The sequence below is a fragment of the Xenopus laevis genome, chromosome 2S (genome assembly GCF_017654675.1).
Source record: "Xenopus laevis strain J_2021 chromosome 2S, Xenopus_laevis_v10.1, whole genome shotgun sequence".
Taxonomy (NCBI): domain Eukaryota; kingdom Metazoa; phylum Chordata; class Amphibia; order Anura; family Pipidae; genus Xenopus; species Xenopus laevis.
Window position 1 is genome coordinate 93,106,365 of NC_054374.1, and position 12,542 is coordinate 93,118,906.

At 36.5% G+C, this 12,542-nt stretch overlaps 1 protein-coding gene across 5 annotated transcripts in view; it reads left to right on the plus strand.

Moving 5' to 3' along the window:
- camkk1.S (calcium/calmodulin-dependent protein kinase kinase 1 S homeolog) overlaps nt 1-12,542 on the plus strand; it is a 126,699-nt gene that overhangs the window by 40,172 nt on the left and 73,985 nt on the right. For 4 of the 5 annotated variants that reach the window (XM_041583029.1, XM_041583028.1, XM_018248134.2 and 1 more), the window contains 2 exons: nt 2,425-2,881; nt 9,646-9,693. In XM_041583029.1, coding sequence (XP_041438963.1) covers nt 2,465-2,881; nt 9,646-9,693 — 465 coding nt within the window. In that variant the 5' untranslated portion in view covers nt 2,425-2,464. 5 annotated transcript variants of the gene reach the window in all.

Genomic DNA, 12,542 nt, shown 5'->3' on the forward strand with positions numbered 1-12,542 from the left:
TAGGAGAGTTCCTTCTGCTTTGATGACTGGCAATCTCCCTCTGGTGTCACTTACTTTAGTAGTTAATGCACTTGACTAAATCTTTACGCAAACAATCAATTAATGTGGTAATTATACTTGGCTAATATTGCTTTTTTGCACACTTGAAGAACTTTTAATAGACAGTAATATATCTTGTAGATAAGGGTTGATAAAATGTTATACAAAACAAATGGAATATCCAAAAAAACAAGAATTTTTTTTATAGAATCCATGTCTGTAAAAGTTTTAACTAGACAAAACAGACGGTAAACTAGAAAAGAGATCTGGTAAGTAAAAAACCCCCAGAAAACTTGGTACACTGTTATGCTTCTCAGATATGCGGTTACTCTTCAAATTAAGATCTTAGTCTATTGATTGCCCTCACTCTTTTTATAGCACCAAAGAATGAATTTGCAGTATGCAATAAACAGTACTAAAGAATTAAGAAAACAAAATTGGTCCATTCTGTAGGAGTAGATCAAATGCATCTTTATGAATTGCTGAATTTATGTACCTAAATATACCATTTGAGGCAAAGTAACAGTTATATTTTTTTGGGGGGGGGGGTTAAATAGGTAAAGCGCATTGGTATATCAATTCTGGGAACGTAACTGTATATGTATGGTTAGGTACCTTCTCTGATATATGTTGCTTTAATGATTCAGGTTCTTTTGTTGACTTTTGACCTTTATAAGCAATAAAATATAACATTATCAATAAAAATATACAGCAATTGTTTTGTAAAAGCAACTATACAGGTCAATAACGTGGAGTGTAAATCAGCCATCAAATACCCAAAGATGTTATTATATACATGACTGAAGGCTTTGCATTTAGTAAGTTGTTTTTTATTTGTGGTAAACAGAACCGCTCATAACATTAAAAACTGTATCCAGGACTTCAGGAAATTAGCCATAATTGCCTGATTTTTGCTTACAGACGAGCCACATGGATCTAGATATGTATGATGAGCAACTTGATTATTGAAATAAGAAGAGTCATGATTTACATTTTTCTGTTGTTTAAAGTTCGCTTTCAGTTGTCTTCAAATCCTGCTACCAAATGCAGATCTAGATGTAATAGATACCAACTGAATTGAATACACTGATGGGAATTCTAGTTTGTATACTAGGAGGCAAGACAAATCCCCCTCCTTTTGAGACAGATTGTACTCTTTTTATACAAGACACCCTTTAGAGGGAGTCCAACTTATTCCAGAGAGTGTCTGGTACAGAAAGGGTACAAACTGACCCAAGAGACCTTGGATCATACATATATATTAAAGATATATTTATACAAACATCAGCTTCATGAAGAAGATTTTATGGACCAATACATTTTGTATAGAGGGAATAAATAAAGTATTGTGCCAAACTGAAAAACAGATTATGTCATGTATATAATACATTGTATTTCTTTTTTATTTATAAGTATATGCCACTCATTTTTAACATTTGATTGAAGAGTGACTATAATAGGTGCATTTGATGCCAGTAAGAATTTTGGGGGGGATTCCTAATATGTTATGTTCACCGCAAACAGATTTATGTCATCAGCTCATTTCTTCCATGTTCTATATATGAATCTTAAAATGGACCTGTCACCTACATATAAATAGCTGTATAATGAAAACCCTTTGCAAATCAAATATGGAACACAAATTCATGTTTTCATGAAAAATTCCAAACCTGTTATGAAGGTGTTTAAATATCTGAGCTGTCAATCAAATATTACCTGCCCCGATTCTATGCCTGAGGTTGGGCAGTCAATTACTTTCACTTTCCATTCAGCAATTCCTGCATGTCATTCCATTCCTCACATTTCCCCTTCCCTCCTAATGCTCAATAATTGTGTAGGACACTGTATTGGGCATTAGGTCCCCCATTCTGGTGTAAACACAAGATTTTAGGGTGATATTAGTCTTAAAAACAATGTCCACAAAATGTTTTCCACCTGCTTGCTGTGTAATTCCAAGACTGAAGGAAACAAAATTGAAATAATAAATATAGTGTAAGTAAAGTTGATTTTGCTCAACTAACATGATAGAACATAATTTGGAATTATTTCTTAGGGTGACAGGTCCCCTTTAAAATCTCATTTTATATTACATAATCAAACACATGTGACTCTATAATACATTTACCCGACTAAAAAGGTATTCTCTGTTGGCATTCAGAAAACTACATTTGAAATTCAGATTTTAAAAGACTAATATAAAGATAATATGGATAAGACCAGTGGTGCATATAAATTACATTCCTCAGCGATATGAGTGAAAAAAATTCATTAGTATTTGCATTCTCTGCAAAATATAGTTTTGTAGAATATGAAAATTAAAATACTATGTCATCGTAGAGCTTTTGTGACAGTGATTTTAATGCAGATGTATTTTTTTTATTTTAGAAGGAGATTAGAAGAAGCTTACATTGAGAATACTGGGTGTATGTGTGAAATGTCTGCCATAATGGATTGTGATTCTGTCCCAAGTCAAGACTCTCAGTCAGAACTTGCAGAGCGAGTTGCTGCCATTGAAGTGGAAGAAGAGTGTCAGGCTCCAGAAAGAATGAATTCTGATGATATGGATGGACTGAAAAACCACTGCATGAGCTCTGAAACCAGTCAGGATGTATTTCTTTCTTCCCAAGAACAAAGGGATTTAAGCACTTTCCAAAGAGCTTCTTCTCGACCTTCTTTATCAAACAGAAAATTCTCTCTCCAAGAAAGACCTTCTGGAGGCTGCCTTCCATCCCACAATCTAGCCTATGGTCCATATGCAACAGGTCCCGCATCACACATATCTCCAAGGATTGTTCGAAGGCCAACAATAGAGTCCAACCGTGTCTCCATCTCTGATTCAGATGTAAGTTATCTCTTCTAAATATAAATCATAATTCTTTAAAACACACTTAGAAATACTGGTATGGCATTGGTTATCTGGAATGCTTGAGACCTTGGGTTTTCTGAATAAGCGATCCCCTGTAATTTGGAGCACCATGTTCTAATGCATTTAAACATTTAATAATCCCACTATAATTGTTTTGTTGTAAACATATGTGTATGCTAAGGAACATCAAGTGCAAGAAACTATCATACAGCAAAAAAAATCTAATTATTGAAAATAATTTTTTAATAGGAAACTATTTTTTAACTTTCTGTATAACAGGTTTCCACATAATACATACCGTACTAACTTAGCAAATTAACAGCTTTCAACACTACATCAAGCATTGATGTTTTACTGACCATACAATCTCCAGTTTAAATTAATTCACAGGTCTGTTTTAATCTATTTTATTGTGCCGAAAATTCATATTCTTCACATAGGGCTTTTGTGGTACCATGAGGACAAATACTATCCTGTCTTCAGTCATTATTTATAAATTTGCCTGCACAAAACCAATGGGACTGCAGCCACATAATTCCCAATTTACCTTCATTAGCAAACATAACACATAAAACAGTGCCCTAAATCTCCCAGAAATGTGTTCATATTTTCAGAACCTGTCAAATTTTGTATAATGGATTAATTAGTGTGGCCATAAAACAGGCGTGGCCCAAATATTACCATTGCTTCTATGTGCGTCTTTTTATCCCTCTTTCCATTTTTCAAATGTTGGGAGGTATGCTATTGTGAACCAAGTGTAGAGAAAAAGAGCTAACAAGGAGCACAACGTTAAATTATTCATCAAGTAAGAGATGTGGTCCAGGTGCACCTGCCCAGAACCCTCAGCATAGGGAGTGGTAAAAAGTAGCCAATAGCAAATTGGGCACTCCAAAGGATTCCAATAGGGGTCACAAATAAAAATAAAGTATTTTATTCAAAGCTTTATTCAAAGTTGCATTAAAAAAAGCATAATTTCTATCCGCCCTACATGTTTTGTGTCCTAAGGACAAATATGGGGGTTATTTATTAAAGTCCGATTTTTTTTTTTTTTTTTGGTTCAACTTTTTGAAGGGCAAAAACACCAAAAAACTGATTTATGAACCCCCCGATGTTGTTAAATCCAAATGAAGAAGTACTTCAATTCAGACCTGCTGACTCATGTAGAAGTCAATGGCAGATGTCCAGTTTATATCCTAATCTGTGCTGGGTTTCATTCAATAATCCGGAAAAGTCGCAGGTTTTGGGTGTCAAATCCAAAAAAGTCGCAGTTTTCGACGACAAGCCCAGAAAAATCATATGTTTGGATTTTTTCACAATTTATCTGGGTTTTTTCCTGCACAAGAATTTTTTGTGAAAATGTATTGATAAATAGGGGGGGGGGGAAGTCCATGTGGATTTGGTCAGAGTAGTTTTCAGAAAATAGTGAGAACTTTTCAGATTTTGATAAATAACCCCCTTAGTCACGGGTTAACACTATGCAGGAGGAGGAGGTTATTTAAAGGTCTTACAACCAATGGAAAAAGACAAAATATAACCCCATCAAATCTTAATATACTGTTTAATCAGATATGATTTGGTAGTACTGCATAGGGACAAATAACGCAACATTTGTCCCCACAAATATACCTACCTTTGACTCACCATAAATATACTGTATGTATACAGTATTTTACTTCCTTGTTTTGATTTCCCTCCCCACCCCTAATTTGCATATGCAAATTAGGATTCGGATTCGGCCGAATCCCAAACCGAATTCGGTGCATCCCTAATATATATATATATATATATATATATATATATATATATATATATATATATATATATATATATATATATATATATATATATACCCTTATACAATATATGAATTGTAACACCAACAATATTATCTATTTAATAACTTGTTCCAAATGTCACACACAATATGTGGGACAAACATCACGTAAACTTAAACACTGCATACAGGAACATACGGAACATATGGGTAGGACCACTACATCTTCGATATGTTCACTCCCTTTTGAACTGTGAAATTACGCTAACTATTTGTGTAGGTATCTATACATGCACTGGTTAAGTAACACCATTATCCTTAAAAAAATTTCAAGTTGCTGGACTATATGATGCCCTCTAAAATAATTAGTAATATAAATAGTTTAACAAGAACAGGATAAAAGCATAGCACTCCTGGAACAAATATAAATATTCATTTAATTTTTTTCCATTAAACAACAAACATTAAAAGACACCTGTGTATAGGAGAGTAGTACTGCTTCCATCTCCCTACTACCTCTCCAAGAGGTAGTCTTTGAGTTTAGATCTAAAGACAATGAGAGAGGATTTTCTCCAGAGAAATTCAGAAAAGTTGTTCTTTGTTTTATGGGAAACTATGATAAGGACCTCAGCAGGGAAGGGGCTTGTACACTTTTAGGTGAAAGAAAGGGATGGATTTTGGCAATATTGTGTAATAAAAAGTGACAGGAAATGACTGTTAATATGATCAGAGAAAGAGAGATAGGAGTCGAAGATTACCCCCAGACAGCATGTTGAGTTAAAGGAGAAGGAAACCCTGTTGAAAAAAAATCCGTACCCCCCCCACGTAGACCCCCTCCCTCCTCCCCCCCCAGGCTAACTAACCCCCGGGGAAATGCCCCATACTTTATACTTACCCCTCGTCGCAGATTCTGGCAGCGGACTAAACGGCATCCATCTTCCGGGTCCTCAGTAAGCCGACTGGAAGTTCGGCAATCTCCGTCAATTTTGGTGCATGCACAGTTGTCGAAAACCGGCAAATTGCTCCAACTGCGCGTGCGCCGACATACCGATCTCCCAGTCAGCTTACCGAGGACCCGGAAGGTGGATGCCGTGAAGTCTGCTGGCAGAATCTGCGATGAGGGGTAAGTATAAAGTATGGGGCATTTCCCCAGGGGGCAGTTAGCCTAGGGGGAGGAGGGTCTACGTGGGGTGGGGGGTACCGGTTTCTTCTACAGGGTTTGCTTCTAATGAGTATGCCATCAATAGAGATAGTGAGTGGGAGGAGAAGGACCAGGCTTGGGTGTAAAGATGATTAGCTGAGTTTTTGTGCGGTTGAGTTTGAGGTAACACTAGTTCATCCCGCTGGAGATTTTTAAAAGGCAGTTAGAGATTTGAGCCATGGTTTCAGCTGTTAATGAAGGAGTAGATAAATATATGTGGGCATCCTAAGCATACAGATGATAATTGAATTCAAATGAGCAGATGAGATCTCCCAAAGACAGAGTGTACAAGGAGAACTACAATGGGCCTACGACAGAGCTCTGTGGCACAACCACATTAGGTAGAACTGGAGATGAGGTGTGTTAGCTTAAGAGACAGTGAATAAACAGTTAGAGAGGTAAGAAGAGAGCCAAGATGCAGCCTGGTTACGGATACGAACCAGTGAATACAGAATTTGCATCAAGAGAGAGTGTTCAACTGTATCAAAGTGACCTTTGGCTTTAGCAACCTGAAGATCATTTGTAAATCTGCACAAAGCAATCTCAGTGGCATGCGCAGGTTGGACTCCAGATTTCATAGGGTCCAACAGATTATGGCCTTATAGAAAGTTAGTAATACAGGATAACACAATACATTCTAGGAGTTTAGAGGCAAGTGGTATAAATGAGACAGGACAGTAATCTGACAGACAGGATGGGTCAATCCTAAAGAATAGACTTTACATAGGCTTGTTTGAACAGAGAGGGAAAAGTTCCAGAAACCAGAGAAGATTCGAAGTTCTGGAGTAAGCTCAGCAGTACAATGTTTAAACAGAGAAGCAGGCATAGGGTCAAGAGCGTAAGTTGTAAGTGAGGAGGACAAGAGAAGCTTGGAGACTTCAGATGTTGTTACATGATGGAAGGAATTAAGGCATGCAGAAGGGGTTTTGGAAGGAGAAGCTGGTTTGCATTAGTAAAGGTGGCAATCTGATTTCAGATGCAATTTACTTGATTTTTAAAGAAATAGAAAAATCCTAAAGAGAGTGTGTCAGGTTGACCAATAATGTTGATGAGGGATGGAGAAGACTATTGAATATAGAAAACAGGCATTGTGGGTTGGATTTGTTATCGTTATTTGTTAAGGGTACTTTAGTACTCTTGCTAAATATAAGCAGCCATATAAGCAGCTTAACCATTACAACCCAAACTTGGACAATGTGTTATTAGTGAATTAGTAAGTTATTTTCCTGGCATCAGAAAATACAGTTTTTATTGGTACAAAGTGCAAGATCCTGTTTTACCTTGTATGATTCCTTTGTGTTTACTGTATATAAAATGTTTTTTCTTGTTGCAGCTAACACTGCTAGCAATTTTGCCTTACATATTGTCTTTTGATATGGTACAGCAGTTTAATTAGCTTGACATAATATTCACGGTTTTAGTGAAATAAAAAACAAGGCATGTAGATCTTAGTGTTAACAAATAAACTGCACATTTTAATCAAATGGTAACAGTTTCTGCAGTCCATATGGATGTGGCTATTTATATAAAATGTGTGTTCTAAATGATTAGATATATATTTAAATAAATATAATAATAAATAATTAGATTTTTGTTATACATATGCAAAGGTCCTTAACCAAGGATGGGGCAAACAAGTGGGTCACTATTTAATACAAATAAAGTTTCTCCCCAAATAATAGAAGATCCAAAATAAAATACTGGATTACAAAACTCAATCCCAGACTTAACCTGGGATCCACCCAAAAAAGGTTAATTAACCTTTACAATCATCTCAGTTAGAACCACACAGGGCAAAATGTCCTTTCCTATTGACAGCTGCTGACATGCACTCAATATATGAAATGGTAGACCAGTCATATAGTGATCACTCAGCATTGCTCATTTCAGCATACCTAATTAGGGATGCACCGAATCCACCCTTTGGGATTCGGCCCAATCCCCAAATTCTTTGAAAGATTCGTTCGTATACCGAACTGAATTCGAATCCTAATTCGCATATGCAAATTAGGAGCGGGAAAGGTGGGAAAATATGTTTTGTCATTCCCTAAAATTCTCAATTACAAAACTGTTTACCAACAATGCTTTAAATCAAGTATCCTCACCATATTAAATTCTGATTTAGAAATGAATTCATGTATCTACTTCTTTGATATTTCAGGATACAGATCATATGGAAAATATAAAAATACATATTAGAAATGCAGTTTATAGTGGTTAAAGTCTTTTATTTTATTTGTGTATCCCGACTGCAGGAAAACATGAAGCATTCATTGAACTTTTCAGGTCATACCAGTCATGCCAGTCTGGGTAGGAGTTTCAGGTTTCTTTACTGTCAAAAATAGGTTGTATGGGGAAAAAAATCACTAAGAAATGTCCTTAGTGTGAGTACGTTAAGTGTGAGTAAGATAAGGAACTAGGTTTAGGAATGATCTCTTCCACAGTGATTACAGGGCATTACTTTGTGGAAGAGTGGACATCCATAACAACAAACCTAGACCAGGATGCAGGAATAAGGTCAACGGGCAAAAGTCAGGTTCAGGTACCACACGTTGCAAATGCAGAAGTCAGGCCAAGGTAAGCCACAATAAATAAGAGAATAAAGATGGCTTAGTAATGCACCAGTAAAGATTACAATTTTACAAAAACTCTGAGAATTCAGCACCTATTTAAGCATACAACACATGTGCAGTGTTCATCCTGCATCCCTGCATCAAGATCAACAGAATTTGGTTTGGAACTGCTTCAAGGAGGGGTGAACAAAAGACGGTATGAACTTCTAATTGGCAGGAAGCTTTAGTTGAAAAGTTAGTAGGTTGATATATTTAATATCAGGAAAAGGGCCCAAGAATCTTTGTCCAAAATATTTAGAATAAACGGGTATTTTAAGGTTGCAAGTAGAGAACCACACTGAATCTTCTCCTGGTTTGGATTCTTATCCCTCTAGCTTTTTAAAATCAGCATAAAGGCCAGAAAGTGAGATGGGTGAAATCCAAAATTTGGAAAACAAAAGCGTGTTCTTTGTAGATGAGATGATGGGTTCTGAGATTTGAAGCCCCTCCAGCTTTCCAGAGCACCACTCAAAATGAAAAGCAGTTCACCTCTTCACCTTGAAGCAATGTGAGGGATGTCATGAATGTCGGTGAAAGATGGTTCCTGTGTGTTCAGTGTTTATTCACCCAACTGAATAAGTTTATTGAAAAAAGGGGAATTGTTTTTTAATTCAATGTAACTTCAATGTAACTTTATCACAGGGCAAAAACGTATGTTGTTAAACTGGCTACAAATTTTAGGATGTGTTTTTATGCCAGTTTACCAATAAGCAATTGTTGGCCTGATATTGTAACCTATCAAAGAAAAATGTATGTCCATGCTGTTTATGGTCCACCAATAGGATCTTCCTACATGGAAACTCCCCATCTAATACAGTAATTGATACATTTTGAAGTGATACAGTATATAATACATTTTTGACCAATTCTTGGGTTGCACAGCTGTCCCATATAAAGTCTGGTTGTAAATGGAGAAAATGTTAATAAACAGTGCCTTGTGACAATACTAATATGGGGGGGGGTATTTGAATTTAGATTTTTTTTATTTCTCAAATTGTGCTTGATTTGCTGCCTTTCTACATAATCCAGTTATGTAATGCCAACTGGTGCATGATAACATGATATACTTAAAGCAGCAGGTGCAACCAGCATTAATAGTGTTTAAAATTGTATATTTATTTATTTGTTAATTGTTTCCTCTCTTATTTTAAAGGACTGTGTGCAGCTGAACCAATACAAGCTACAGAGTGAAATTGGAAAAGTAAGTATTTGGCTGTTTTACTTTGATCAGCGAAGAACTTAACTTACAATCAAGACCTTTCCTTCAGATGTAATAGTGGAATACCGAAATATATGATTCTAAACAGATGAGGCAAATTCAGACTGCAGAGCGTTTGCATAGCGGCAGATTCCATTTGAATATAATGTGTTTCATTAAACATAGCTGAGGAAGATTCAGAACAGTTCTATTCTGTCATAAAACTTGACAAGAAAATGGCAATTGTGTTCATGTCATAGAGCATAATGTACAAATGTTCTATTAAAAACTATTTCAGCGTTAATGTTAGTAGAACAGTGACAGTTGGACCAGAATGATAAATTGATTTTTAGACCACTAAATGCTTTTGATGGCTTTGGTATTTGGTTTAAGCTTTCTTGTGCCTTGCACTTCCTAAGGGAGATATTCATGTAAATACAGTATATAATTATGACTTCTATGGCTTCTGACTCACCATTTACTATGACGTCCGTATTTATGGAACACTACTGTGTTTTCTCTTTCAGGTATGTATTTATTAGTAAGAAGCTAAACATATTACTGCATGGATAAGTACACATGTTTTAATCACTAGTAAATTAAAGAAGCAGCTGGACACTGCTGAACTTCAAGTCACAGCTATAAATACAGCCGTAAAATAAACTTACTTGCCGTTGAAAAATGTTTAAAGCAGCATTGTAAGCAATTGGATTCCCTGTAATAACATCCATCTTGTTTAATAATGTTCAACAAACCAAGCAGCAAAGGGAAAGTCATGAAAGAAGAGAAAGGGACAGGAATCAGAGCAAAGATAAGCAGACAGGAGGAGAAGAAGAGAAGCCTCATTAGTATTTAATAATAGAGCAACTTGCCTTCTGTCTGGATAGCAGCAGTCTTCCTTGGAGCATATGCTGGGAGTTAAAGATGTATGATACATATTTATAAGTAACAAGTATTCTGTGTCTTTTGCTTGAGTATGTATATACCATATCCTCCATTTCTTCACTGGCCATTTGTCATAAAAAAAAATCCACAGAGCGGGATGTCAAGAACCCTACTGTGAGCATATATTAGTATATAAAGTGTTTTTGCATGTATATAAAGTGTTTTTGCATGCGATCAGCATGGTAAAAATATAATCATTTTGAAATGTCAAAGCCATGTTTTTAATTATTTCCTGCTGCTATACATGGATTAAACTCCATATTTCCAGTCTGATGATTCAGACTTATCAAAATAAAGGGCTCGGGCAGGTGCGGTTAGAGGGAGGGCGGGTTAGGGTCGGGTGCAACATCACTAATACAGATATCTGAAGGATGGAGGGAAAGAAATAATACATTTAGTCATGGTGCTGCCTTTAATTTCCTTAGGAAAACTGGTATAATACATAAAAAGTTGCACTAAAACTCCCAGAAATGTGTTCAAATTTTCATAACCTGCCAAATTTTATAAAATGGACATGGTAATTAGGGGTGTGACCATAAAAATGTGTGCACATTTCTTCCCTCGTTTTGTTTTTCAATGTTAAGAAGTATACCATTCTGTATTTCCAAGTTTGCAGTGTTATAGGGTTCACAACAATGCAAAATACTAGGATTCATTGTAAGTCCAGTCACTATCTGCATGGCTTGCTACATGCGCATACTGCTTTTGTACTATGTTATAGAGCACATATAAAAATGGGATTATTTTAAGGAAAGTGGTTGTGTCTGCTTAATCTGCAGTTTAATCTTGAGACCTCTGTCAAACATCTGCTAGCATAGGCTACGATTTTTGTAATTGTCTTATATGTGCATTGTGTAATTGGTTTTATAGCATATACTGGTCTGCTCTCTGTACAGATTTTGTATGATCTGCTGAGTACTCCTAATTATGTATATGCTCATGTGGTACTGCTCATGGTACAACAAGCAAGGCCTGACATAAACACTGAAACTAACAGAACAGTGTAAGGACTCATCTGGTGGTCTAGTGGCTGTCGATGACGCCCGCCACTTGCATCTGATTAAAGCTGAAAGTCTGCAGTTCAACTGCATCTGAGTTGTTTTATTTAAAATTCATTGTGGTAATGTACAGAACCAAAATTAGAATAAAGTTGTCTCTGTCCAAATATTTATGGACCTAACTGTAGTTCTCCTTTTGTAAATAATTGTTACTTGAAGTTCATAAACCTGACTGTTTTGCCGACCTGACTGTCTCTTCTTAAAGGGGAAGGAAACCCTTTCGGTGCAAAACCCCTCCCCCCTAGGCCCCACTTTCTCCTCCCCCCTGGCCTACCTCCCCCCATGGCAAATGCCCCTAACTTGTTAGTCACCCCTCCATGCAGGTCCTCTCTTGCCGAGTTCACGGGCTCCATCTTCGTCCGATCACTCTTCTTCCTGTATTTGGTGGCGCATGCGCAGTAGGAGGCATTTGCAGTTTGGAATTACTGGGGGGAGGGGTTTTCCTTCTTTAACCTGTCATTTAGAGTTTCTAATGCTAACGGACTATTGCTGCACAAATATGGCAGCCCCGTCATAGAAGAACATGGGGGTAAGAAAGGTAATGTAAAAGCATCAGGCACATAGGTCTATGGCAAAATTATAACTAGCATTCAAAGGCAATGTTATTATAGATATAAAAAAAAAGATTATTTTCTGGTGTCAGTATCTCTTTATGTCATGACTTTTTGATCACTACTCCTTTTTGACCACTCCTTCTTGACCACACCCTCACAATCCAAAGTTAACTGTTATACTGTAAGGCTGATGTCAATTTGCTGCTGTTGCTGTCAATGTAGAAGCAGTTCCCCTAAAACAGAAATGTGGGGTAGGTAAGCCAAAAAACAGGGACATTTCTAAACCAGTTCTAAA